Source organism: Mytilus californianus, unplaced genomic scaffold (assembly GCF_021869535.1).
Source record: "Mytilus californianus isolate M0D057914Y unplaced genomic scaffold, xbMytCali1.0.p SCAF_7, whole genome shotgun sequence".
NCBI lineage: Eukaryota > Metazoa > Mollusca > Bivalvia > Mytilida > Mytilidae > Mytilus > Mytilus californianus.
This window is the reverse complement of record NW_026262723.1, coordinates 114,311,616-114,338,964: the sequence shown is the minus strand read 5'-3', so window position 1 is coordinate 114,338,964 and position 27,349 is coordinate 114,311,616. Positions and strand designations below refer to the sequence as shown.

At 31.4% G+C, this 27,349-nt stretch overlaps 2 protein-coding genes across 6 annotated transcripts in view; both read right to left on the bottom strand.

Annotated features, from left to right (window-relative positions):
* LOC127708314 (inositol polyphosphate multikinase-like) overlaps positions 1-27,349 on the bottom strand; it is a 62,992-nt gene that overhangs the window by 17,315 nt on the left and 18,328 nt on the right. The window lies entirely within an intron of this gene.
* LOC127708313 (inositol polyphosphate multikinase-like) overlaps positions 5,843-27,349 on the bottom strand; it is a 38,046-nt gene continuing 16,539 nt past the window's right edge. For all 5 annotated transcript variants that reach the window (XM_052213165.1, XM_052213166.1, XM_052213163.1 and 2 more), the window contains exons 3-6: positions 19,978-20,166; positions 18,662-18,834; positions 16,847-16,931; positions 5,843-14,179 (exon numbers count right to left, since the gene is read on the bottom strand). In XM_052213165.1, coding sequence (XP_052069125.1) covers positions 13,716-14,179; positions 16,847-16,931; positions 18,662-18,834; positions 19,978-20,166 — 911 coding nt within the window. In that variant the 3' untranslated portion in view covers positions 5,843-13,715. The remainder of the gene's footprint in view (positions 14,180-16,846; positions 16,932-18,661; positions 18,835-19,977; positions 20,167-27,349) is intronic.

The following is a 27,349-nucleotide window of genomic DNA, read 5'->3' as shown; positions in this document are numbered from 1 at the left end:
TCTGAACAATGTAAATAATCATTCATTTAAGGATAATGTACCCTTTTGTTGTTTCAATGCTTATCATATTGAATTTATTAAAAAATACAGCATTTCCCTTGTACTCCTATATTTGACAATTCGGTGCCTTATAGACAGAGGATTATTGCATGGAGTGCTAGATATGATTTACTGTTTAGTCCATTTTTGGTAATATACTTTTAGCGTGGCTTGGTACTTATACATCCCGCCATTGTGTTATTGTGCTATGGTCAATTTTGTTTTTTGTCTTTCACTTTTGCTTATGTACTTTGTTTATACAGTGTTTGTATACCAATTTGTTTTTCTTTGTTGAAATAGTTATTTGTTTTTGTAGTGATTAAGATTAAATTACAATGTTGACTGCTGTACCAAAATTTCAATCTAAAATTTGTGACATTTTTACCTATTGTTTCTGTTTGTTTTGCTCACACGTTGTTGTCAATCAAATGGAATTCTATGCGACTGTCATACAATAAAAGTGAGAGGTTTAGCTAGCTATAAAACCAGGTTTAATCCACCATTTTCTGCATCAGGAAATGCCTGTACCAAGTCAGGAATATGACAGCCGTATCCATTCGTTTTATGTGTTTGAGCTTTTGATTTTGCCATTTGATAAAGGACTTTCCGTTTCGAATTTCCCTTGGAGTTTGGTATTTTTGTTATTTTACTTTTCCCTAAAACAAGTATGTAAATAAAGATGTTGGTTAAACAAGTATAAAAATACCTAGTCAAGTACACATTCAATTGTACGCACGACTTTAGCGACTCAGCACGAGTTTTTTGGATTGTTTAGGACTTTTTGTAGACAATAAACGCTAGCGCATCATGGACAACTAAGTGAGTAATCTATGTTTACAGTTTTGTGATGAAAATATCTGTTGGATTTTTGCAAAACTATTGGCTTATTTGCCACAAAATCCCCATTTTCTATTAAATGCAATAAGATATTAAAACTGTATTTCTTTGAACAACATTCCCCTTTGGTATATATGTACAACATATCATGTCATGTTATTCTGTATTTTTACTGTTTTGGTATTGTAGCCCTCAAACGTAAGACTTTAAAACTGATACATGGATTTGCTGCATCTCCATTAAAAGCGCGGCATTTGGTTTTGAATGTTGTCCCAACTTCGTTATCAATTTGCCCTAGCAACTGTTTTATTCCAGCGCAACTGATGAGTCTGATGTAGACAAAACGCGCGTCTGACGTACCAAATCAAACTTCTGCTATCTTTCAATGCTTCTAAATACCAAAGTCTGCTGACCTTTTACTCATACCAACTTTTAAAATCAAATGATAGTTACTTTAAGCAGTCACGGAATCATGATAAAGAGGTTAAGAACAATCGACATATGCTAGAAAGAAACATCAACCATATTAAAAGTTTCAAGATATGAATTGTCCAGCTCTTCCAACTTCTGAAGTATAAAGTTTCATATAAATAGTTTATGTAGTCTATTCTATCCTGCCAGGACAGCATCCTTGTCGTGCATGAGAAAGACAGGATCTCTACAGAGTTTTTGTCTAGACGTTGGACCATGAAAATGAGGTAAGAACATACACCAGATGAAAACTAATGACCATGATGCATTTATAAATAAGATGTGAATTATTCACCAATTACACCTTCTGGAATATAAATCTGTAGACAATATAGTAATTCTGAGACATTGCCAGATTATCATCTGGCTGTCTTTCATACTCAGACATTTGTCGAAAGGCGAGACAGTCAAAGCGTCGTTGTTGCTGGGATCCAGCCAATAGTGTAGCTAGTCTGATATTTTTTTCTGATCTCATTTTTAATATTTATTTCAGTTATTTTCATTTTGATGTTCTTACTATAAAATCTGTATTCATTTGCCCAAAGATATTTTAATTTTAGATTTTTTTAGTGTAGCTAGTCTGATATTTAAATTATTGACTAATATCAGATGATTGGGCAAAATACATATCTTATCGTTCATCTTTCACACACAATTTACAGAAGTAAAGAGGCGAAGGATACTGAGGGGGCATTCGAACTCAAGTCAAAAATAAACTGACAACGCCATGGCTAAAAAAGAAAAAGACAAACAACCGAACACAAAACACAACATAGAAAACTAAAGACTGAGCAACACGAACCCCAACAAAAACTGGGGGTGGTCTCCGGTGCTCCGGAAGGATAAGCAGATCCTGGTCCAAATGTGGCACCCGTTGTGTTGCTTATGTTAGTACAAACCCGGTGATAAGTCTAATTCGGTACGTCACATTCAGGGAAAAGTGGACGGGATTGTAGTTACGACAATTGGAACATATCCGTTGTCATCTGTGAAACGGATATATACTCCATAACGAGCAACCAACTCGTGATGACGTCCGTAAAATTTACGAAGGGATGATTTCAACTTCACCACTTGGAACTCTTGGTTTAATAGCTTCCTTGTGAGAAGCAACCCTCTATCAAGGAAATCATGATAGGAAATACAGCCCTGGAATATCGTATCAACTGGGAAATATGAACTCCGTATGCAGGCGCTGCTGGAATGTTGCTACACAGAAATGGAAAGTTAACAATTGGGAAGCTGAAATAATTTCTTTTGTCGTAAACTTTTGTTTTTAACCGACCATCATTGTCAATTTATTGATGTAAATCAAGATCTGAGGCAGACTTAACTGTATCTGTTGTATCCTTTATTTCAAGTTCAATGGAAAAGATGCGTTCAACATAGTCCAAATTTTGAATTATTTAGTGAGAGAACATCATCTATATAGCGGAAAGTGAAGTTGCAGGATACTGCTAAATTCTTTTCTTTCTTCCTAAGAAGTTCCTGTATGAATTCAGACTCATATGAATAAACGAACAAGTCGGCAAGAAGAGGAGCACATTTGGTTCCTCTGGGAATGCCGATTGTTTGTTGAAAAAAAATCCTCCAAGCGTAACAAATATGTTGCCAATAAAATTATTTATTTTGTAAAAATCATTTCCACATTCCATGTATACCTTACAACAATATTATTTTTATTTTACCGGTGAACGTTATTTTATTTGGGCGGCATTTTGTCCAAGGTTATGGTTGTCTTTCTTATATTGTTTACATCTAACCCCCTTGTTTTATTAATTTTGTATTTACATTGTGTCATAGATCAAATTTATTCGTTCAGTGTATGTTCATTTGTTTTTGTTAATATGTCTTTTGATTGAGTTAAGCCATTTCAATTGATATTTTATAGTGTGTCTTTCTATGTTGTGATGTTACACTATTGTTTCAGGTAAGGTCAAGGTTGGAGCCTATCAAAACGATTAAACCCGCTGCATTTGTTTGCACCTGTCCTAAGTCAGGAACCTGATGTTCAGTGGTTGTCGTTTGTTGATGTGGTTCATAAGTGTTTCTCGTTTTTTATATAGATTAGACCGTTAGTTTTCCTGTTTGAATGGTTTTACAGTAGTCATTTTTGGGGCCCTTTATAGCTTGCTGTTCGGTGTGAGCCAAGGCTCCTTGTTGAAGGCCGTACTTTGACCTATAATGGTTTACTTTTACAAATTGTGACTTGGATGGAGAGTTGTCTTATTGGCACTCATACCACATCTTCTTATATGTAATCAAGAAATCAAGCATCTTGATAATGTCAATTTCAGAGAATTTTTTGTTCGAATCAGAAAGATTTTTTACAAAGTACGATTTATCCATCCCCAAGACAAGAAACTTGTATCTACGTATGCTATTCTGTTTAATGAAACAAAGAAGGACCAACTCTTTCAATTTGTCTTTCAATTTGGAATGGGGAATACTTGTGTAAAGTGTAGAAAAGTCAAATGTTTTAATACTATTGCAAGATGATAGAGTCTTAGATTGTACGTACTTTAAAAGATCTTTGGAATTTTTTAGTATCCACATCTGATTACAGAATAATTTTATGCAGTGTAGATCAAATGTAATTATAGGTGTAATATCGAGGTCAAGAATTCTTTATTTTGATGATGATGATGATGGATGGCTGCTCAACGTGCTAGTTCACAAGGTAACAGTCGGTAGGAAGACATGTCACCTTACCCGGACACATTATTCTGACTCCGAGCCCACCAGTCTCTGCTCTATCTCCTTAATGACGCGTGCTTAGCGGAGAAGCAGCAAATACCAATTTTAAAGTCGTTAGACCCGGCCGGGGTTCGAACCCACGATCACCCGCACTCGAGGCTAACACGCTACCATGAGACTACCGAGGTGGTAGAATTGTTTATTAAGTTAATTGTGTAATAAGTATTCAATTATGTAACTCAAGAGATATTAACTGTGGTCAACTTAGATTACATTACAGCAGTACTCTCAGGCTATTTTGCCTAATGAAAGAATTGCAATAATTCATTTGAAAATAGTGTGGGAATCAACTTTGATATCAATACACATCTTTTATACCAAATTTTATTCAATTACTTACACAAGCATAAGATACTAATACAATGCTTTTATAATTCTTATTAACTGATTATAATTGATATATTACTTTTTCATTTTTATTCATAAAAAGTAATATATCATAAATTTTTATTTACACATGAACTATATGCGAGTGTGTATCTAAAATTAAGTAGCTGTTGGACCTGTATTTTCTCAATTCAAGGGTTAATAACATGTCAAAATGGCAGTAGGTGAATAAAATGGTGTATAAACTTTCATAAGTCATAAAACACATAATTAGATTCACGATATGAATCAGAATTCCGCACCATCTTAAAATCTGGAGTGATAACATAGATACAGCATGGCTGGATTAACAAACTATTATCACAGAGATATTCTCGCCTTTTTGCAATTTAGATAATGCAAATGTTGAAATTAAAATAGCAATACTTTAACATGTAAGTTATGCAAATATTCAAAGTCAATGAACCATGACTGAAGGTACATGGCTAAACAATCTCCATGGAAATGAGATGTGCCAATGATAATACAACTGCATACCAAATACCATTGACTTATCATAAGTTGTTCCCTTTTAATAAACCTAAACACAAACATTAACTTGTAAACTAAGTTTCAAAGTCAATGAACCATGATAAGGGGTTGGGGCTATATAATCTCCATGGAAACAAGACTTGCAAATGCCAATACATTTGCATACAAAATATCATTGACTTAACATAAGTGGTTCATCTTAAACTGATCTAATCACAAACTAATACATGTAAACTAAGCAAAAGTTTCAAAGTCAATAGACCATGACTGAGGAGGCTGGGCCAAATAATTTCCATGGAAATGAGATATGCCAATGCTTATACAACTGCATACCAAATACCATTGACCTACCACTAGTGGTTCCTCACAAACTGACATAACCACAAACTAATACATGTAAACTAAGCAAAAGTTTCAAAGTCAATAGACCATGACTGAGGGGGCAGGGCCAAATAATCTCCATGGAAATGAGATGTACCAATGCTAATTCAACTGCATACCAAATATCATTGATCTACCACTAGTGGTTCACAACAAACATGACCTAATCACAAACTAATACATTGTTGCCACCGCCACCGCCGGAAACAGCATACCTATGTCTCACTTTTTTAGAGATAATTCTTGGTCAATTTCTCCTTTCTTTAGTAACCAATTCGGACATATATACTCTCATCCTATTCTGATGATCATTGTTTTAAAAATTAATAGAACATAATAAAATAAATTTTAGAACAAGTAATAAGATAGAAATCTGAAGGTAAATAAAGTGTCTTCAGAACTGTCCCATATAATTATACTGTTTAATCAAAGCAAAACAGAACACCACCACAACGAAATTATCAAGCTTTTTAAAAAAATCAAAACAATAAGTCTATGGTCAGCTTGAAAGATATTTAATGCATTAACAAGTATTTTGACAAAATATAAATATATATTTATAGAAATTACAAATTATCACAGTTATTATTCATACGTTTCTCATAAAACATGCACAATATTACAAAATAGTTACAATGTAAAATATTACAATATATATTTTCAACAAAATAGACAAAGTGATTGTAACCCCAGAAAATATTACTCTGACATTTTAAATGAATATAGTAAACAATTACTTTTGTTTGATTGAGGGTAAAAAGCCAGTGTTAATTATCTCCCTTAAAATCAAATTATGTCAGAATTTTATCTTTAAAAAAATAAGAACTGTATGGGAAGGTAAAAAAAAATCAATTTAACCTGAAAAGGGATGTATCATCTGCTTTACAACTTTCAAAGATGTAAAAACGTAACAAGAATGTCATTCTGATATAAAACTTGACTTAACATTGACCAGAAAAACTACATTTTGGTTAATTTTGGTCCAAACTGCCTCTGTATAAACTGTTGTTTCAGTATTTCAGTTGATCCAATTTCATAAAATAGATGTATTTACCTTCAGACATATAAATTTTCATTTGTAATAAAAATATATCAGCATTTTTTGTTTTTTCTAATTCTTTAAATTTCTATAGGAATAATGCCACTGATTATCAACAAAAAAACCACACACATACACAAGTGAGCGCAGATTGGAATAAAATAGCATTCTCTGTGCTGTTTTCACTTATTACTAGTGCAATGGTATTAATCAAAACTATTACTATACCAAAGTCCAAAATATTTCCATATGTCTCTTTATCTTCTGAATTAACATAAGAAATATCCACCTTGAGCTGACAACTCCTAAATTACCATGGGAAACCACCTTTTCCAAATAAAGAATACACGTATTTCTATTAAAATTTGTAGGAGTAATAATTTGTTATATAACTTAATCTGTCTAAAAGTGTGCAAATTCTGAATTTAAAATTTTATTGAAGCTATCCTGGTATCCCATTTTAAACTTAAAAGTATTTCTATTTCTATACAATCGAAATTTATAAAGGACAACCCGTGGTAAAATCACGATATATTCAAGCCCCCATGAATTATTTCGATTCTAATAGGACAAATACGGCAATTGTTTTGGATCGAAGCGCTCTAGATGAAGGCATTATTTGCCGTTCCCATAAATAAACGCACTATTAAATTGACGTAAAAGACCGGAGCAAACTGAATAAATGACATGCTTAAACTATTTACAATAACATATTTAGATAGGTTTGGATGAATCTAAATGATAATTGGACTTATATGTCTTATATGTATACAATAAAATGCTTCGCTGGGGCGCAGCTTGATACGACCGCAGAGGTCGAACCCTGACCAGTTGGGGCAAGTATGGACACAACATTCAAGCTTGATACAGCTCTGAATTTGGATTGTTATTAAATATTTGACACAGCATAGGTTTCTGACACAGAAAGAATGTGGTCTAAGAACTTGAATTTTTTTAATTTACCTATTATGGTCCAATGTCCAATATCAAAATACATGGTTAGATTCAGCATATCAAAGAACCCCATATATTCCATTTTTGTTAAAATCAAACAAAGTTTAATTTTGGACCCCAACTTGGACCAACTTGAAAACTGGGCCCATAATCAAAAATCTAAACACATGTTTAGATTCAGCATATCAAAGAACCCCAAGAATTCAATTTTTGCTAAAATCAAACTAAGTTTAATTTTGGACCTGTTGGACCTTAATGTAAACCAATTTAAAAAAATGGGACTTAAAATTAAAAATCTAAATACACGGTTAGATTTGGAATATCAAAGAACCCCAATAATTCAATTTTTGATGAAATCAAACAAAGTTAAATTTTGGACCCTTTTGACCTCAATATGAACCAATTTGATAGCGGGGCCACAAATAAAAAATCTAAATTCATGGTTAGATTCAGCATATCAAAGAACCCCATATATTCAATTTTTGTTGAAATCAAAAAAAGTTTAATTTTGGACCCCAACTTGGACCAACTTGAAAACTGGGCCCATAATCAAAAATCTAAACACATGTTTAGATTCAGCATATCAAAGAACCCCAAGAATTCAATTTTTGTTAAAATCAAACTAAGTTTAATTTTGGACCCTTTGGACCTCAATGAAGACCAATTTAAAAAAACGGGACCCAAATTAAACATCTAAAAACACGATTAGATTTGGCATATCAAAGAACCCCAATAATTCAATTTTTGATGTAATCAAACAAAGTTTAATTTTGGACCCCAATTTGGACCAACTTGAAAACTGGGCCCATAATCAAAAATCTAAATACATGTTTAGATTCAGCATATCAAAGAACCCCATATATTCATTTTTTGTTGAAATCAAACAAAGTTTAAATACTGGACCCTATCTTGGACCAACTTGAAAACTGGGCCCATAATCAAAAATCTAAACACATGTTTAGATTCAGCATATCAAAGAACCCCAAGAATTCAATTTTTGTTAAAATTAAACTAAGTTAAATTTTGGACCCTTTGGACCTTAATGTAGACCAATTTAAAAAACAGGACCCAAAATTAAAAATCTAAATACACGGTTAGATTTGGAATATCAAAGAGCCCCAATAATTCAATTTTAGATGAAATCAAACAAAGTTTAATTTTGGACCCTTTTGACCTCAATATGAACCAATTTGATAACGGGGTCCACAAATTAAAAATATAAATACATGGTTAGATTCAGCATATCAAAGAACCCCATATATTCAATTTTTGTTGAAATCAAACAAATTTTAATTTTGGACCAACTTGAAAACTGGGCCAAATATCAAAAATCTAAATACATGTTTAGATTCAGCATATCAAAGAACCTCATATATTCAATTTTTGCTAAAATCAAACAAAGTTTAATTTTGGACCCTTTGGACCTTAATGTAGACCATTTTGAAAACTGGACCCAAAATTAAAAATCTAAATACACTGTTAGATTCGGCATAACAAATAAATAAATGTGATCAAAGATTTTACAAATCTAATGCGCCATACTGTGCAATTAAAGATTACTTCTTGAAATTTTTCAATATTTGAAATTTGAAAAAAAAATAATATTTGAAGAATAATTCTTTTTAATTTCTGAAATCTGAAATGAGAAAAAATTGACCCCCCACAATTTCTTTTTATCCCCCCCCCCCCTTTTTTCCCCCAAAAAATTCTTTCCCTCAAGATATGGTCATAATCTCAATTCAAATTTCCAATGGAGTTGGCAACCATAATTACCCATTTAAATTTACCATAGTGCTAACTTAATCTATTTTATAATAGAATAAAAAATATAGTGTCAAATCTTTCATATGGATTTTTTTGTAAAAAAAAATGATGCAACATTTGCAGATATTTTTACTGGTCTTCCTTTATAAATATGCATTTCTTTAAACATAATTTAAAAGCAGTGTAAGGGAAGTAACCAAAACGTTGTATTTGGATTACCTCCCTTACACTGTTTTAAATTATCTTTATTGTTCATTAACCATTACTTTATACATAATTTAAAAGCAGTGTAAGGGAGATAATTTCAATGATGTATTTGATTTATCTCCCTTACACTGCTTTAAATTATGTTTTGTACTAAAGTATTTGTCCATTAACCAGGACAACCTTGTTTTTCCCCCTTTTTTGCCCCTAATTCCTAAACGGTTTGAGCCATAACCCCCCAAAGCAAATCCTAACCATCCCTTTGTGGTATGGAAACTTGTAGTATAATTTCAGAGAGATCCATACACCATTCCACATTTATTGTCTGGAAACTAGAAAATGCTTATTTTTGGCCCCTTTTTGGCCCCTAATTCCTTAACTGTTGGTACCATAACCCCCAAAATCAATCCCAACCTTCCTTTTGTGGTATTTAACCTTATTGTAAAATTTCAAAAAGATCCATTCACTTAAACTAAAGTTAGAGTGCGAAAACCAATGTGTCTTCGGACGACGACGACGACGACGCCAACGTCATACCAATATACGACCACAAAATTTTTTTGCGGTCGTATAAAAAATGGCTTATATAACACATTTTTGCATCGTTTGTTTACGTTTCCTTGTTGTGATGATTTTCGGTTTCACAAGCGTGTATTTTCCCGTAAAATGTTTATATTCTTACGTCATCGTTCTATGACGTCAGGTAGCTCATTCATAAAAAAACATGTGACGCGGGAGTATGATTGGAACAGCCCAAACAATATATTCATATTTTACCACGGGTGTGTACTCAAAGCGTTTGAAGAACGTCATGTTAGAATGGTGAATATCTATAATATAGAATTAAAAAAACATTTTTTTTAAATTAGGGGAGATAACCTATTACATTGTATATATGAACTCCTAGCACCATATGGAAAGTGTTAAAATAAATACTGTCTATAAAACAATGCTTGTTTGCTTGTTATATCAATAATAAGAAAATTGAGGAAAATATATGCACAATTATCTACTTTCATGTTCTACCTATGTTAAACATTTAAAAATTCAGCATTAATTCAGTTTATTAAACGTGTTCCAGATTGGTTGAGACATTTGTACTATTCACTTAATGATATATAAAACTTGTACATGAAGCTGTCAATATTGAATAATTATATTTTTGTTGATACCAGGTTTATTTAACCTAAAAATCAAAATAATTTCAGACTCATATTCTTAGTAAATATAAATTTCATGGTTGAAAAATCCATGTATGTATCCAACTAAAAGTAAATTATGTTTTTAAAACTTTTGACATAATTTAAAGATAATGCTAACCTCTGAAAGTGATGAATATTTATTTACACATTAATTCATAACATTTCTCAACTATGACCTCTCATTCAATATAAAAAAAATGTCTCTTTGCGTTATATTTTTTAAAACAGATAAAAGAGTTGATTTATAGTTTAGTGTTTGGAATTAATCATATCAACTATATAAAAGGGAGTGTTTGGGGCAAGTAGCAAGTAAGGTTATCGAGACAAATTGTTACCTTTTCTGGGGGGGAGGAGGTTGGTGTTGGTGGCTTGGTTTCACACAAGAAGTCAACCTAATTCTGATTATTACTGAATATTCAGTGAGGTGCAAAAAACCCTATTTCCTAAACCAAAAACACAGTTTAAACTATATACAGTTTTTTTGTAAGGAGCCTTATATAACTACAAATGTGTCAATTATTTGGAAAACAAATTTAAACTGCACGCCACAATAAACAATAAACAAAGGATGATTAAATTCTTTTATGAAATATATATTGGTGATTTTTATATAAATCCAAAGTTTTTCACACTTAATGCATCATTTATGGTTTTGTTTGTTACAACATAACTGTTAAGTGGTTTGTATAATATTTTTAAATGTTCCATTAATCAATTCAATTTTTCTACGGTATTATCTATCCCTCTTTCATAGCTACCACAAAAATATTGCCTACTAATGTCTTCACACAAGGTCAATCTAGAGAACGCTTTCATAGCAATGCATTTTTCCATGGAAACACTTTAATTTACTTTCTGTTCATCATATACATAGTTACAATATATATACTCAAGCATACAAACGCAATAGCCAAACAAAATTTCCTATTTCACAAACCTTTAATGAATATTATACAGATGACAAAACGGAATGTTTACACAGATCTGTACAAAACATAAGAGTAAGTGTCTGTACACAACTACTTTGGCATGTATTCTTATGTAGTAACATTAATTTGAAGTACAGAAAACATACCTAAATAATAATACTTTTGAAATTAGTGTGTTAATTCAGTACCATAATTTCACAGTACTGGACTTAAAAGTTGATGGTAATAGTTTTATACGTTTGATTTGTAGTACATTGAAGGTCATATTTCTATTTGTACCAGTCCGGTATTTTTTTTTATAATATTACACTTTCAGTAAAATTTTCTATTAAATTAAAATGAAAAAAAGTACTATTTATTTAGTGTACTTTTGTATTACTACACTGCAGAAGTACAAAACTGGGACTTTAAATATGTAGTACAAACCTTGTGTAAAAAAAGTTTTGATACTAAAAAAGTACAATTGTGTAAGAGTTGACGGTTGACTTTTATACTTTTTTCGTTCCGTTACATTCAAGCAGATTCCAGTTTATTTTAAGCAATGCAGTGAAAAGAAACGAGAAATTTGTAGTGAGCATTTAATTTTTAAATTAATCAGTATTAATTTGATATTGAACAAAAATAACATATTAATATGGATTAGGTAAAAATATTAGTTTTGAAAATGATAAGAGCACCCTTTCCAATTTCAATAACAAACATGGCGGAATGTAAACAAACCACCTCAAGAAATCGATTTTTTTCTCTTATTTCTTGCTTATCCTACTCTATAGTCCAATCCCCTGTCTGGAAGGTTCAATTTTGGAGAATAAAACCACGGACTATACAAGCCTTTATTCAGTATATATTTCCTTATCAACGGTTGATTCAGAAAAAGGTAACAGGGTAAAAATAATTCAACTTTTTAAAATGGAACCCAGAAAAAATATTCTGGATCTGTACTTGGCAATATTTATCATATTAACAGTCACAAACATTGACTATTATTATATTATGACAGACAGTATACTAAGTTGTGTATGGGTTCATATACCTAGTACTTCTCATTAAGCAAATGATTGCCAAAAATTATACTAAAGCTGATTATCATGTTTATAGCACACGAACAATGTAAAAATCACTCACCATTATAAAGAGGTATTCTGACTCATTCCCTGACCTAAACAACTAACTGTTCTACATTGATCATCTTTTACAATATCAGAAAGACAAACATTTCTAAAAGAAACGTACTGCTCATAACCTTGTTTCTCCAGTAGGGTATACTGATTATGTCACAAGGTCACATTTGAAATTGCTGAAGGTCACCAGGTCACTTATTAAAGAAAGTAGGTTTTGAAAAGGTCACATGTCACTTAAATTTGATTTCAGAGTGCAGGACAGCCTGCTTAGACATCAATCTTTTGTTGTCCCTTACACTTAACCTGTCTAAATGTATCTTATCCTGATAAGCATATAGACTAGATTCTATAAGGGAAATTATTTCAAGCACACTGAAAAACTGTTTCTTTGTGAAACCTGACTTCTTATATTATTTTTAACATTGTAATGCCTGAATACCATCATTGAAGTACAAACAACATTAAGAGATCATAAACACCTTACAAATTATCCATATGAACACGACAACTTAAAAATGTTACATATGCAATGATTTTAAACAATCTGTATATTATCAACTGCTCACCTGAGAAAAATAATTATATTTTGATACAAGTGACTCTCCATTCAAAGGAGTTGTTAACCTTGTGATGGGAAGTTAACATGGGAAATAAATAATACCTTAAGGAAGGGGAATAACTCCTCCTCAGTTGTACTTTATTTCAGTATTTATGTAATGACATATAAAACATCCACTGTACAATAGCTGTCATAAGCAGAGCTTAAAATCAGATCAAAGGTTTAATATAGTCTACATTCTCAGGGTATCTAAAAATGGCAGTGCAAATCAAAATTTTAAAAAGTCTAAAAAGTAAAAGATCTATAAAAATATATATGCTTGGAAAAAATATGATTTGTTTCTTTATTTGAGCCAGGTGTATAATAAGGTTAACTAGGTAATTAGAAACATATTTTTTCTTAATGCCGTATGAAAAAAGAAGAGCCACAGATCTTTGAAGTATGTTAACAGTTCTTTATGTACAAACAAACAATTTGTGTAAAAAATTTATTGTGAGTAAAAATAAAAAGCTCCACATAACCACATAACACTTTAGTATTGATCTTGAAACATTAAGGCACTCACACATATTTGCACATTTTGTGGTAAAAAATAAGGAATTAAATCTCAAGCAGAGATTGTAAATGTTTTATCAAGTTTTGTAATCCAAATATATAATTCTCATCTCGGTCTTCTGACGGAAACACATGGGTAAAATCAATCATTCGTACATCTACAAAACTTCTATCTCTATTGCTATGGTTACAAGAAGTATTTTCTGTTTCGTCACTTCCTTCCTCACTGAGTCGATTGTCAGTTTGATTAATGTCGGATTCACTGTCCTTGTTTATTTTCTTATCTTCCATACTGTCCAGTTTTTCTTCCTTTCCTTCAGAACACAACACTATATCTTGTGCTTCAGTATTGTCTACAGATGCATTGTAAACAAACAGCAATGAACTGGCATAAAATGCATATTTTTTCTGATTTAAGAACCAGGTTTCTATTGATTTTAATTTGTCAACCACGACTTGGATATAGTCTTTTCTATAGTGTTTTCCTTGACGAAAAAATTCACCTAATCCTAAAATGAGAAATATAATTATCAAGATAACTCATAATGGTAATATTGCAAAATATGAAGAATGTTGGACATTGGCATGATTTAATATGTCAGATGCATACATTATATTATATAAAGTGCCAATATGAAGCTTTTTCATGATTGATTGATTGATTTTTGTTTGCTTATAAATGTTCAGTTGGAAATGTTTCATGCATATTCAGGACAAGTGAGCACTGCTAATGAGCTCAAAAAAGCTTCATACTGAGTTGACTAAAAAGTGAAATAACAAAAATACCAAACTCCAATGAAAATTCAAAATGGAAAGTCTTTTATCAAATGGCAAAATCAAAAGCTCAAACACATAAAACTAATAGAAGACAACTGTCATATTCCTGACTTGGTAACGGCATTTTCTTGTGTAGAAAATCGTGGATTAAACCTGGTTTTATAGCTAGCTAAACCTCTCACTTGTATGACAGTTGCATAGAATTCCATTATATTGACAACAATATGGGAGCAAAACGAAGACATATTAGGTAAAAATGTCAAAATAAATTAATTCTGTATTTCCATAGATAAGTCCATCAACTGTTCCAGTTTTTATTATGAAAGATGTAAGTCATTGGAAAATTGTAGCTGAACACAATAAAATCTAATATTTCCAACTAAAAACCATTTTTTGACAAACGTGACTTGCAGATTGAGAAGAATATTAATCTGATAAAATTGTATTTCAGCTACTATCATCTACATAATTTCATACTTGGTTACATTCTGTATCATTCCTTAATAAAATGCTTCGCTGGGCGCAGCTTGATACGACCGCAGAGGTCGAACCCTGAACAGTTGGGGCAAGTATGGACACAACATTCAAGCTTGATACACACTGAATTTGGATTGTGATTAAATATTTGACACAGCATAGGTTTCTGACACAGAATGAATGTGGTCTAAGAACTTATAAATTATTAATTGACCTATTCAAACCATATCATTATTATTTGCTCTTACATATAAATCAGAAATAACCAATTTAAAATGGAAAATTTAAAAGAAAAAAAAGGGAAAAAAAATCCCTCCCCCCAAATTATTTGAACCCCCTTATGATTCATCACCCTCAAACTCAATCTAAGCCTTCCCTCTATGGTATGGTACTTTGCAGTACAATTTCAGAGAGATCCATACACTTGAACACAAGTAATTGTCTGGAAACTAGAAAAATGCTTATTTTTGGCCCCTTTTTGGCCCCTTATTCTTAAATGTTTTGGGCAATTACCCCCAAACTCAATTCCAGCTTTCCCTTTGTGATATGGAACCTTGTAGTACAATTTCATAAAGATCCATACACTTACACACGTTATTGTCATGAAACTAGAAAAATGCTTGTTTTTTTGCCCATTTATTGGCCCCTAATTCCAAAAATTTTAAGGCAATTACCCCCAAAATCAATCCCAGCATTCCCTTTGTGATATGGAACCTTGTAGTACAATTTCATAAAGATCCATACACTTAAACACACGTTATTGTCTGGAAACTAGAAAAATGCTTATTTTTGGCCCTTTTTGGCCCCTTATTCTTAAATGTTTTGGGCAGTTACCCCAAAACTCAATTCCAGCTTTCCCTTTGTGATATGTGACCTTGTAGTACAATTTCATAAAGATCCATACACTTACACACATCTTATTGTCATGAAACTAGAAAAATGCTTGTATTTTTGCCCCTTTTTTGCCCCTAATTCCAAACATTTTGAGGCAATTACCCCCAAAATCAATACCAGCATTCCCTTTGTGATATGGAACCTTGTAGTACAATTTCATAAAGATCCATACACTTACACACAAGTTATTGTCCTGAAACTAGAAAAATGCTTGATTTTTGCCCCTTTTTGGCCCCTAATTCCTAAAATTTTGAGGCAATTACCCCCAAAATCAATCCCAGGCTTCCCTTTGTGGTATGGTACCTTGCAGTACAATTTCAGAGAGATCCATACATTTGAACACAAGTTATTGTCTGGAAACTAGAAAAATGCTTATTTTTGGCCCCTTTTTGGCCCCTTATTCCTAAACGTTTTGGGCAATTACCCCCAAACTCAATTCCAGCTTTCCCTTTGTGATATGGAACCTTGTAGTACAATTTCAGAAAGATCTATACACTTACACATAAGTTATTGTCATGTAACTAGAAAAATGCTTGTTTTTTCCCCTTTTTTGGCCCCTAATTCCCAAAATTTTGAGGCAATTACCCCCAAAATCAATCCCAGCATTCCCTTTATGATATGGAACCCTGTGGTACAATGTCAGAGAGATCCATAAACTAACACACAAGTTATGTCTGGAAGTTACAAAAATGCTTATTTTTGGCCCCTTTTTGGCCCCTTATTCCTTAACTGTTGGTACCATAACCCCCAAAATCAATCCCAACCTTCCTTTTGTGGTATTGAACCTTATGGTAAAATTTCATAAAGATCCATTCACTTAAACTAAAGTTAGAGTGTGAAAACCAATGTGTCTTCGGACGACGACAACGACGAGGCCAACGTCATACCAATATACGACCACAAAATTTTTTTGCGGTTGTATAAAAACAGAAAAAGTCTTGGTCTTAGTTTGATAAATTCACAATTGTTCTAAAATTTCCAATTATTAACCCATTTAAAAAAAATTGCAATCATTGTAATACACTTACCATCAACCACCATTGTTTTCTCTGTTAACTTTTTACAGAAATATTTATCATATTTCACCATCTTGTTTTTATCTATGTCAAACTTCTGAAAAATGTATATATGCATTTAGTATGAGGTTTTCCGATTTTTTTCCTTCTTTCTAACTATAATCAAGTAGATCTATAAAGAGGCAGACCTCTGTTTTTTTGCTTATATTGTTATTCACCATTACAATGAATGCTTACCCTCTTAACTGCATTAAATTAACAGATTTTCAAAGTTTCTCAAATAAGCTATTTCAATATACCAAATGTCAAACTGAAAGTACATTGAGTCTCTCTGCAGATAAACTAAATAATAGATACAGATTTTGTTCTTATCATATTTCTGATAATGTGAAACTTATTTAGTTTGTACATTAATAAACTGTTAACACAGAAATATGTCTCGCCTTTTTTGAAATTTTCATAGTATAATGCAAATATTGAATCCAAATGGCAATATTTAAACATATAAACTATGCAAAACATTCAAAGTCAATGAACCATGATTCAGAGTGCAGGGCCAAATAATTTCCATGGAAATGAGAAATGCCAATGTTAATACAACAGCATACCAAATGCTATTGACTTATCATAAGTGATTCCCTAAACACTTACCTAAAAACAAACTTTTACTTGTAAACAATGTAAAAGTTTCAAAGTCAAAGAACCTTGATAGGGGGTGGTGCCAAATAATCTCCATTGAAAAGGAGACTTGCAAATGCTTATACTATCATTAATAGTACATTTTTTGACACTGCTGCCGCCAACAAGCCGACAACACAGGAAAGAGCATACCTAAGTCTTGCTTTTTGACTCTGTCATGGCGAGACAAAAACAGCTAAGCACCATTAAGAAACGTATCGCCTGCAAGACATAATTTTTAACAAAGGAACATTCAATCAATGCATGGTCTAAATAGGTCAAATGATTTCAACATACACTAGAAATGTAAAAGCCAGTCAGATGCCCTTATTGATACTTATGCAGTGATGAAGATTTTGAAAATTTGGAAGAGATCCAACCAATGAATGATTCTACTAAAGTTAAATGCTAAATGGCTAACCAAACTCACATGGTATGAACAAATGACTATGTAAAAGGTAACTTAATAGATGAAGACTGGTTCCAAGTGATGACACTATTTATACAATTGCCTTCTTTGTACTTCAAAAGTATAAATGAAAATTACACTTTATTAATTTTTCTCATCTGAAGCGCCATCCTGGATTTACCTTCATCATGAACACTCAAACCCATCCATTAGAAAGCAAGGGATGTGTAGAAATGTTGGGAGATTAATCTTCAAAAGGGACTTTAAAGGAAAAACCAAAATCAGCTACAGTCAACTTTGCCTGATAGATTTGGAACCTATTTTTTTAATATTTTCTGAATTTATCAACAAGGAATTTTAGGGAAATATCTTATAAAATTATTACAATTAATCTAAAACACTAACTTCTGACCTGATGAAGCCAGGGATGTATTACTACGTACAAACGTAATAAGCTATAAGACCAAAAGCGACCTTAAAGAAAAGCTATTGTCAACTTTGCCTTGTGGAAGTTGAAACCTTACTTTCTTTTTATGTAGTAAAAAGTAAAATAACAAAAATACCGAACTCCAAGGAAAATTCATAACAGACCTGGTTTTATACTAGCTAAACCTCTCACTTGTAATTTCTTTATCTGTCAATGTGGAACTTTAGGATATTGTCACATGTTATATATCATGTAAGTACTGAAGCACTAACTACTGAATTGATACATAATTATACAGTGAATAGTGTTTTACCAGCATTCCTGAGAATTGATAGCCTAGCTGCATGACAGGGGGGAATTTGGCTATTTCTAATGCCACTTTCTCTGGTGAGGCTTCTGGGTCATATGTTTTTCTCCCCATCTTTATGTCCAAAACACATGGCTTGGAAAGTTTCTTTATCAAGTTTTCTAACTTCAGGTACTGGTCTGGAAAATAAAGGTAAAGACTTATTTCACAATTATTACATTGGCGTGAAAAATATAAGACTTTCAAGAAAATATGAATTCACTGACGCATGGCACACTTCAACATTGCAAAAGTCTTTTTAACTTAATTTTATCTAATAAGAAAAATTATCTCATCAGTCTATTTACGTACCACAATTCCAAGATCTTATATTTACTACAAACTCAGTACAATTCTTCTAGGAACCGTTTCTGATGTGTGGATGATATACATAATATATTTTGCTAAATACTATATATAAATTTCAAAGGTTCTAAATTTTGGTTATTAAAATTTTCAAAACAAGATAAATAAATTCTGTATATTAATGTATGTCTTTTTATATAAGTCATAAATACCAAAATCAATTCAATTTAAATAATTTGTAAATATTAAACATCAAATGAAATATTTATTAACCAATATGAAATTTGGTATTAAAAAGGGGAGCTAACACCCCATTTAAGTTATATTTAACTTATGTTAACTTGTCGAATGTCTAAATATAGATGTGAACGGTGTGGATATAATCATTTTCAACTATTATAGAATAAAAAAGACAAAATACGAAATTATCTTTATGGAATTCCGTTGATTTATTGTCAAAACGTAAAACAGACAGTTGTTTTTATTAGAAATTGGTTAAGCTAGAGAATTGATAAGAAGTAGTGGATTTGGAAACGATAATCAACTTGCGACTAAAGTCTTACAGTAACCCTGAATACCTGCAGTGGAAATGTTGAATCACTGGTGACCTTGGATATTTATCAAATAATTTCTTTTTTCTTAACCTCGATCAGTGATTTAGATCATAGATATAGAACTGTCCTATTTCCTGAACTGATCAACTTGTGGTAATTGAACACATTTCACAAAATACACATATATATATCATGTTTAAAACTGACTATACAAACTAACTGGAGTTAAACATGACAGCTATTTAAATCTTATAATCAAGATAGCACAGGATACTCCTATATCTATGTATTATAAATCATTGAAGACAGATTATACATAGAGGAACCAGATCAAAAGGTGGTAATGGAAAGTGACATTAAACCTTTTTATCTTAAAGACTAAACAAAGAGATTGTGACATAAAATAAGGTCTGCTCTTCTTACGTTTGGCTACACCTCCGTTCTTTTCACCATGGATGACACCATGGAATTCTGGAACAAATGGCCGAAGTTCTATTAAAGTGTTGTCGTCTGTTGACTTGAAGACTTCATCATAAAAATCTAACTCTCTCTGACCTTTAGGTGGACGCTGCACATGTTTTAGTATGGTACCATCATCTACTTCTAAACATCCTGAAAAAAAAACCAATAAATTATTATGTAATACAACGTGCAAATATGATAGAATTCTTTCTGTCTAAAACTTTAAAGCTGAAACAAAACTAGAAGCTTAGTCTAAAGAGCCTGTGTCGCTCATCTAGGTCTATGAGCATCTTCAACAATGGACTCTCTCCAACATTGTGGACTAGTCTAGAATAGAATTCATGACAATAATCTCTTTGTTGTTGATCTTGTATTGCTGATCATTTTTGCTTAATTCAGTTTTTATCTATCTATTATAGTTTATAAAATGATAGGCAAATACCCAAAAAATTGGTAAAAACAGCACTAAAGGGCAATAACTTCAATAAGGAGTTTGCAGGTGATTTCGGCTATGTACACTTATCAGCCATGTTGACTTATTTGTAGATCTTGTCTTGCTGATCATTTCTGCTTATTGAAGTTTCAATCTATCTATTATTGTTTTTAAGATATTAGACAAAAAATAGGTAAAAATTGTCATTAAAAGTCAATTTCATCCATTAAAATTATTTGCAGATCTTGTCTTGCTGATCATTTTTGCATATAAAACTTCTCTCTATCTATCATAATTTCTAAAATAATAGGCAAAATCTAAAAAAAAAAATGTTTAAATTTGTCAATTATTTAACTCCTGTAAGAAGTTGTCGGGCAGTTTTGAAGCAAATATACAATATGTAGATATCATCAATCTGAACATTTCTTTATTCATGGAAGTTTTCAAGATAAAAGACAAAACTTGCATTTTACCCCTATGTTCTATTTTCAGCCATGATGGCCATGTTGCTTGGCGGGCAGTGTCATCGGACATTTTTTTTAACTAGATACTCCAATGATGAGTGTGGCCAAGTTTGTTTAAATTTGGCCCAGTAGTTTTAGAGGAGAATATTTTTGTAAAAGTTAAAAATGACAGATGACAGACTACAACAGACGATGATAGATGATGGACGACAGGCGCCAAGTATTGAGAAAAGATCCCTTGGCCCTTTGGGTCAGGTGAGTTAAAAAAGAATACATAAATTTCTTGCAGAGAGGATGTTTGACTAAATCTTTCAATAATTCTATAGAATTGATGACTGGATATTATGCATCACAGACAACCAAACATTCTGATCCCTTTATACCTCTAACAATCAAGGTTATACTTCTTTTGCCATCACATATATATGAGTTCTAAATCCTTTGCCATAACCCCATTGATCTCTTTAGGTTACTGACATGTCATTTCACACAATACTATATAGATAAACATGATATATAAAATGATTTTAAGTTTGACACAATTCAAACAATATACAATACTGGTTAACCAGAAACCGTTTAACAAAGCTTTAAAATCATCTACTAATTTTACAGATACTAACAAAGATTTTAACAATTTTTGTTAGAATTTATTTAAATGAACATTGTAAAACATATAATTAGTTTTTAACACAATTTCTGAAATCAATCTTTTGATTTCCTGGTCTGTATAATTTCCCTATGTAATTCTAGTCCTTTTAAGAATGTAGGAATATGCTATATTTATTTTGGAAAGAAACACTCACAAAAAAACAAAAGAAAAGAAAAAGACACAAAAACATGAATAATTAATTGCATTATTTATATGTCATTTTATTTTAATGTACCTGAACAGTTTTTGAGGATTAATTTGATTTTACAAATTAAAAATGTTTGTCAAAACTTGAAACACATGACCACCAAATACCTTTAGTATTCATAAATTTTTTGGATGATATTATGATATACAAAGTTATAACAGGTTTCAGTAAAATGTTAAAGTTTGCAGCATAAAACCATCGTAGGACACAGACGGTCGCCTATTCGCATTTGGCGACCAAAACCTTGATTGGGTGACTAGAAATTGTCAAAAGATGGATAGTTACTGGCCCAAAAATAAATCATTGGGAGAGTGCATTATTATTCTCAAAATCATAGTTTACTCTCATAAATTAACCACCCCAAATTCAGAACACCCATTTTCAGAAATCCTGTACTCTGGGTCACGCTGTTAAAACGTGCAAGTGCATCAGAATAGACACAGACAGTCAACATGGAGGATATACAAACACGGGCTGGGGATTTCTAAAAAGAAAATTAAAGATTAATTCCTTTATCTTTTCTATCTTACCATGTGGTTTTCCATAAGACAATTCAAATTAAATCTGAATTTGTCAGAAAGCTCTTTAAAATAATAAAATTATATACTGCATACTTTATCACATGAAAAGCAATACTATATGTGGATCCCTTACTTTAATATCCCTGCAATCTGGGAAACCACATTAGGTGTTTACTTCTCCTTGTTTAATATGTTCCTAAAAGTGTGGTGACCAACTACAAAATGAATGTGAGACCCCCTTCCCAAATTAGCTATATATGACAAAAACTTGTAAGGCATAAATTAACAATTTATGCAAAAGGAACGATTTGACAACTCAACACACAATCTCTGATTTGAAGAACTTTCTCCCCCACCTTTGATTTTCCTTCTGTTGTGAACCCTGAACCCTGTCAATGGATACAATGAAGCTGTCAAAATATGCAAAGTAAGTTAACTAATGTATTTTTATAAGTTTTCTTCACTGTAAGTTACTATTTTATGTTGTTTAGTCTGCCGTATCACCAGTACAGGTTGATGCCAAATAGACATAAGAACATCAGGAGGGGTTGATTGAAGAATAAAGAACAACGATTTGTATTACTTTATTGGCATTTGTTATTGCTCAACACTGAAAAAATTCTTGGTAAAATAATTGGGCTACCAAACCAATATTCATTTTGGGCCTGTGAAATAATTTTAGCACTCGCCAAAAAAAAATCTTCTGGCCCGACTGTCCTACAATGAAAACAGTGTACTGCAAGTTTTTTATTATACAAACAAGAGGCTGTCAGAGTGACAGCAAACCGGATTTTCCTGCAGAGGTTGAACCCTGAACAGTTGAGCAAGTATGAACACAACATTTAAGCTTAAAACAGCTCTTAATTTGGATTGTGATTGAATATTTGACACAGCATAGGTTTGTGACACAAAATGAATGTGGTCAAAGAACTGAAAATTTTTAAATCAGACATTTACCTATTATGGTCCAATGTCCAAAATCTAAGTACATTGTTAGAACCAGCATATCAAAGAACCCCAAGAATTCAATTTTTGATGAAATCAAACTCAAGGTTAATTTAGGACCCTTTGGACCTTGTGGTATTATCTAATTAATAATGAAAATAAATACAGGTTTTGATTCAGCATTCAAAGAACCCTATATATATTCAATTTATGCTGAAATCAAACACAGTATAATTTTGGACCCTAATTTGGACAAACTTGAATACTGGGCCCAAAATCCGAAATCTAAATATATGTTTATTAATAGACAAACTAAACTTAGTTTTTAAAGGAGTTTGCTTCATCAAAAAAAAATATATAGCATTCAGATAAGAAGTTTATACAGAATAACAAAACAAACCTACCACAAAATTCTTCAAACAATTTACCAAAGAAAAGAAGAAAAAAAAATCCAAAATGTAATTTATCATTAATACAATATCTATTAAAAATCTATAAAACTTATCTGTAATTATCTTCAAAATGTCTAATAATGAACAGTAAATTTCAAACTTTATTTATACCCTACTACAGATCTTATCATCATCAACACTTAGGAAACAGAAAATTTTCAAATAAATCTGTCACTCCAATCATAATTGTGTGATGAATTGACCAGATATTTACCAGATGCTTTGTTATCTGATAACAGGTGACAATTATTTAAAAACACTTAGTGTAATCAAACTTTATATATATAATTAATAGTTCCCAATATTTTCTTTCATTTGTCACAAACTAATATAGATCTGCAACTTATATATCAATGTCAACAATTTTATCTACACAATGTTATGTAATGAAATATATCCTTTAATAAAAATAGATTATTATCTAATGAAAATGATATTTGCAAATCTCAATTTCTGTTCAAAGGGAAATAACTCAATCATATAATAAGTATAACTTTTGGCTACTGACACAAATGACTAAAAGGTCGACAACTCAACAACGAGAAAATCGTGAAAATTGAACTTGACCTTCATTTATTCACAGGAAACAACATATCTAAATTTGAAAAAATTTTGTCAAAGCGTATGCATGTTAATGAACGGACACTGTTTGGCAGCCGCCCGCCCGCCGTACATCCCCAAATCAATAACCGATTTTTACTTCGAAAATCCTGTTTAAAAAAGTAAAACCATATTTACTCTTCCAGAGCAAATCACTGCAAATCTTTGATTTCATTCTTCAACTTCATACTATTTTTTGGCCTTTTAACTTTTTCGATTCGAGCATAACTGGTGAGTCTTTTGTAGACAAAAGGCGTGTCTGGCATACAAAATGCCTGGTATCTTTGGTGAGTTTCATTACACATTTAGTTCATTTGTTCATTAGTTCAACCCCCTAAACTTCAAATTCATATAAAAACTGATTTTAAAAAACTTTTTATCTGTGAAAACTTGAGATGTCTCTAATTTCTTATTCAATATATTTTTCTAAAACTTGCTTTAGTATTTACTTCAGTATAAATTATATATATAAAAAATTATAATAAAACAAATATTCATTCAAGTAGTCTTTAATCTGGGATTATTGCCCATGAAAAGCTAACCAGACAGTTTTATATGAAAGTAAATAATTTGTAGGTATATCACAATTTCGTTTTGACTAAAAAGTTCAGCAAACAAAAAATAGACCATAAATCTATGAAGAAATTCAGAATGCTCTTTTATTGTGTACAATAAGTTTGTTAAATAAAACCTTATCTAAGACGGCTTAGAAATGACAAGGGCATTATTTAATGACACATTAGAGGTTTATATTTAGAAGTTGATGCGATATACATGATCAGTTTTGAAGGAGGTTTAAAATATATAACATGGGTTTATTATAGAGATAACCTATTTAAGGCAATGTTTACTGTATGACATCAATATAAACTATTTTGCATGTTTTTACAGCCACCTTGAAGAAAAGTTTTAGCCCTATAATTAATATCTTTTAAGGAAGACAATCTTTTTTTGGGCCTTCTTCTTAAGAATTAAGAGGTTATAATGGGATAATGAAAAAAGGAAAATAAATTTGTTTATACAATTGCAAGTCAAATTAATTGGCCACTAAATCAGATGTTTTAGCTTTCTCCTATTTGCTAAATCAAATTGAATCTTATATAAAATGTTCGTCAATAGAACAGATGTTTTTATGTTTAAAATATTTAACAAGGTTATACAGTTATGATATCATAATATATTTAGAACATTCCACAAAATCTTGAATATATCACTCACATATATGCTGAAAAAAATTAAAACCCCTCTCTTGTCTGGATAATTTAAGTCTCCTGTTATTATAAATTGTGCCATTAATTATAATGAATTTCTAAAGAAGTCAACAAGTGCTGTAAAGGGAATGGAGAGTTTCAGGGATACAGATAGAACATTTGCTCTTTTTTCATTATAAAATAGTTAATAGGCAAATAATAAAAATGAAAAGTATTGAACTCACGACTGAACACATTAATTAACGAATGCATGTAACACATGAGTGAATTATCACTGTTGTTAAGTCCTGAGTATATCAATATTTCAATATTAGAAATCTGGGATCAGTAATTCTCTTTATCACATTGACTTTAATGTGAATAATGTAGAAATGCGAGTAACTTTCTTTTTTCTTTGAGTAATGAATTTGTTTTGTTACAAAGCAACTGACATGGTCTTGACGACAATTATTGTTGTATGAAACATGTGACAATTTTATGACAGACATGGCACTGGACACAGTGCAGGCAGTGTTGCAACTATGTCACAGAAGCAAGGGTTTGAATCCAGCTGAGTGGAGAAGTCTGATTAAAAATGTACACTATTAAAATCAGATTAAACATTAACAAATATGTTTTCTTTAAATCTGAGCTGCCTCTGTCTACATTTTGGTGAATAACTTCAAACATTTAATCTTTTAAACCCATTAATCCAACATTATTCATAACCGGAAATAAAAACTAGATCAAAATCAGTAAATACCTTACTACAATCAAATAATTAAATAACACTCCAATTAAATTTATATCTTATGATTAATATATGATTATAGAAGTGTTAGTTTTGATTGTCACAATTAATCATAGAGGGATTGGCAATTTTGACATCCTTATTATCCGATGTAACAAGAACGTGCTGTTCCTTTGCTTTACGTTTTGTCTTATATATAAACATGATAAATGTTTGGATTTTCATGAAATCAGAATTGATATATTAATTTGTCCTATCATTAAGGAAGGGGCAAGATATAAGCAAATCAATACATGTTTTTCTTGTTTACAGTTTCACATTATAGTTTTCTAGATAATAAGCCCTTTTTTAATGGGCTATAATACTCCAGTAGGATTTTATCAAAAATTTCTACCATATGACATTTTTGTATATCTTGTATTGCTGATCAGTATTGCTGTTTACAGTTTCAATCTTTCTTTTATAATTTGCAAGATATAAGGTAAAGACTTAAAATAAGTTTAAAACTAGAGTTCTCTGCAAAGTACTTTGCAGGACACTAATCAGACAAGGTTTTATTATTTTAGGGGTATATGACACACCCCAAGCTCATGATACAACTGTATACCAATATGATTAACATACCTTATAAGAGTACTAAAGTTATGAGCTGGACACGAATTGGACAAGGTTTTACTATCATAATGGTAAAAGGTTAAAGTCAGGGTCAGAGTGACCTGACTTTAGAATGTGACACATCCCAAGCCATGAGGCAACTGCATACCAAGTTTGGTTAATTTAAGTTTTTGGTACAAAATGTATGTGATGGACACATATTGGACAAGGTTTTACAATCATAGGGTTCAAAGGTCAAGATCAGAGTGACCAGACCATGGTTTATGACACACCAACAGCGCATCTTTACTCGATAGTTGTTTTTGTTATTGACAATTTATCTCTTGTCTATTTTAGTTTACAAGATACTTTCCAAAAATGCAATATATAAGAAGTTGTTTGATAATTCTTAACAAATATTTACATTTGTAGATAAAGGCTTTGTGAAAGCTTCAAGGTAATAATTTTATTTTATCTATCTTTTACACTTTTTAGAGAAAAAAAAACAAAATAAGATGTTGAC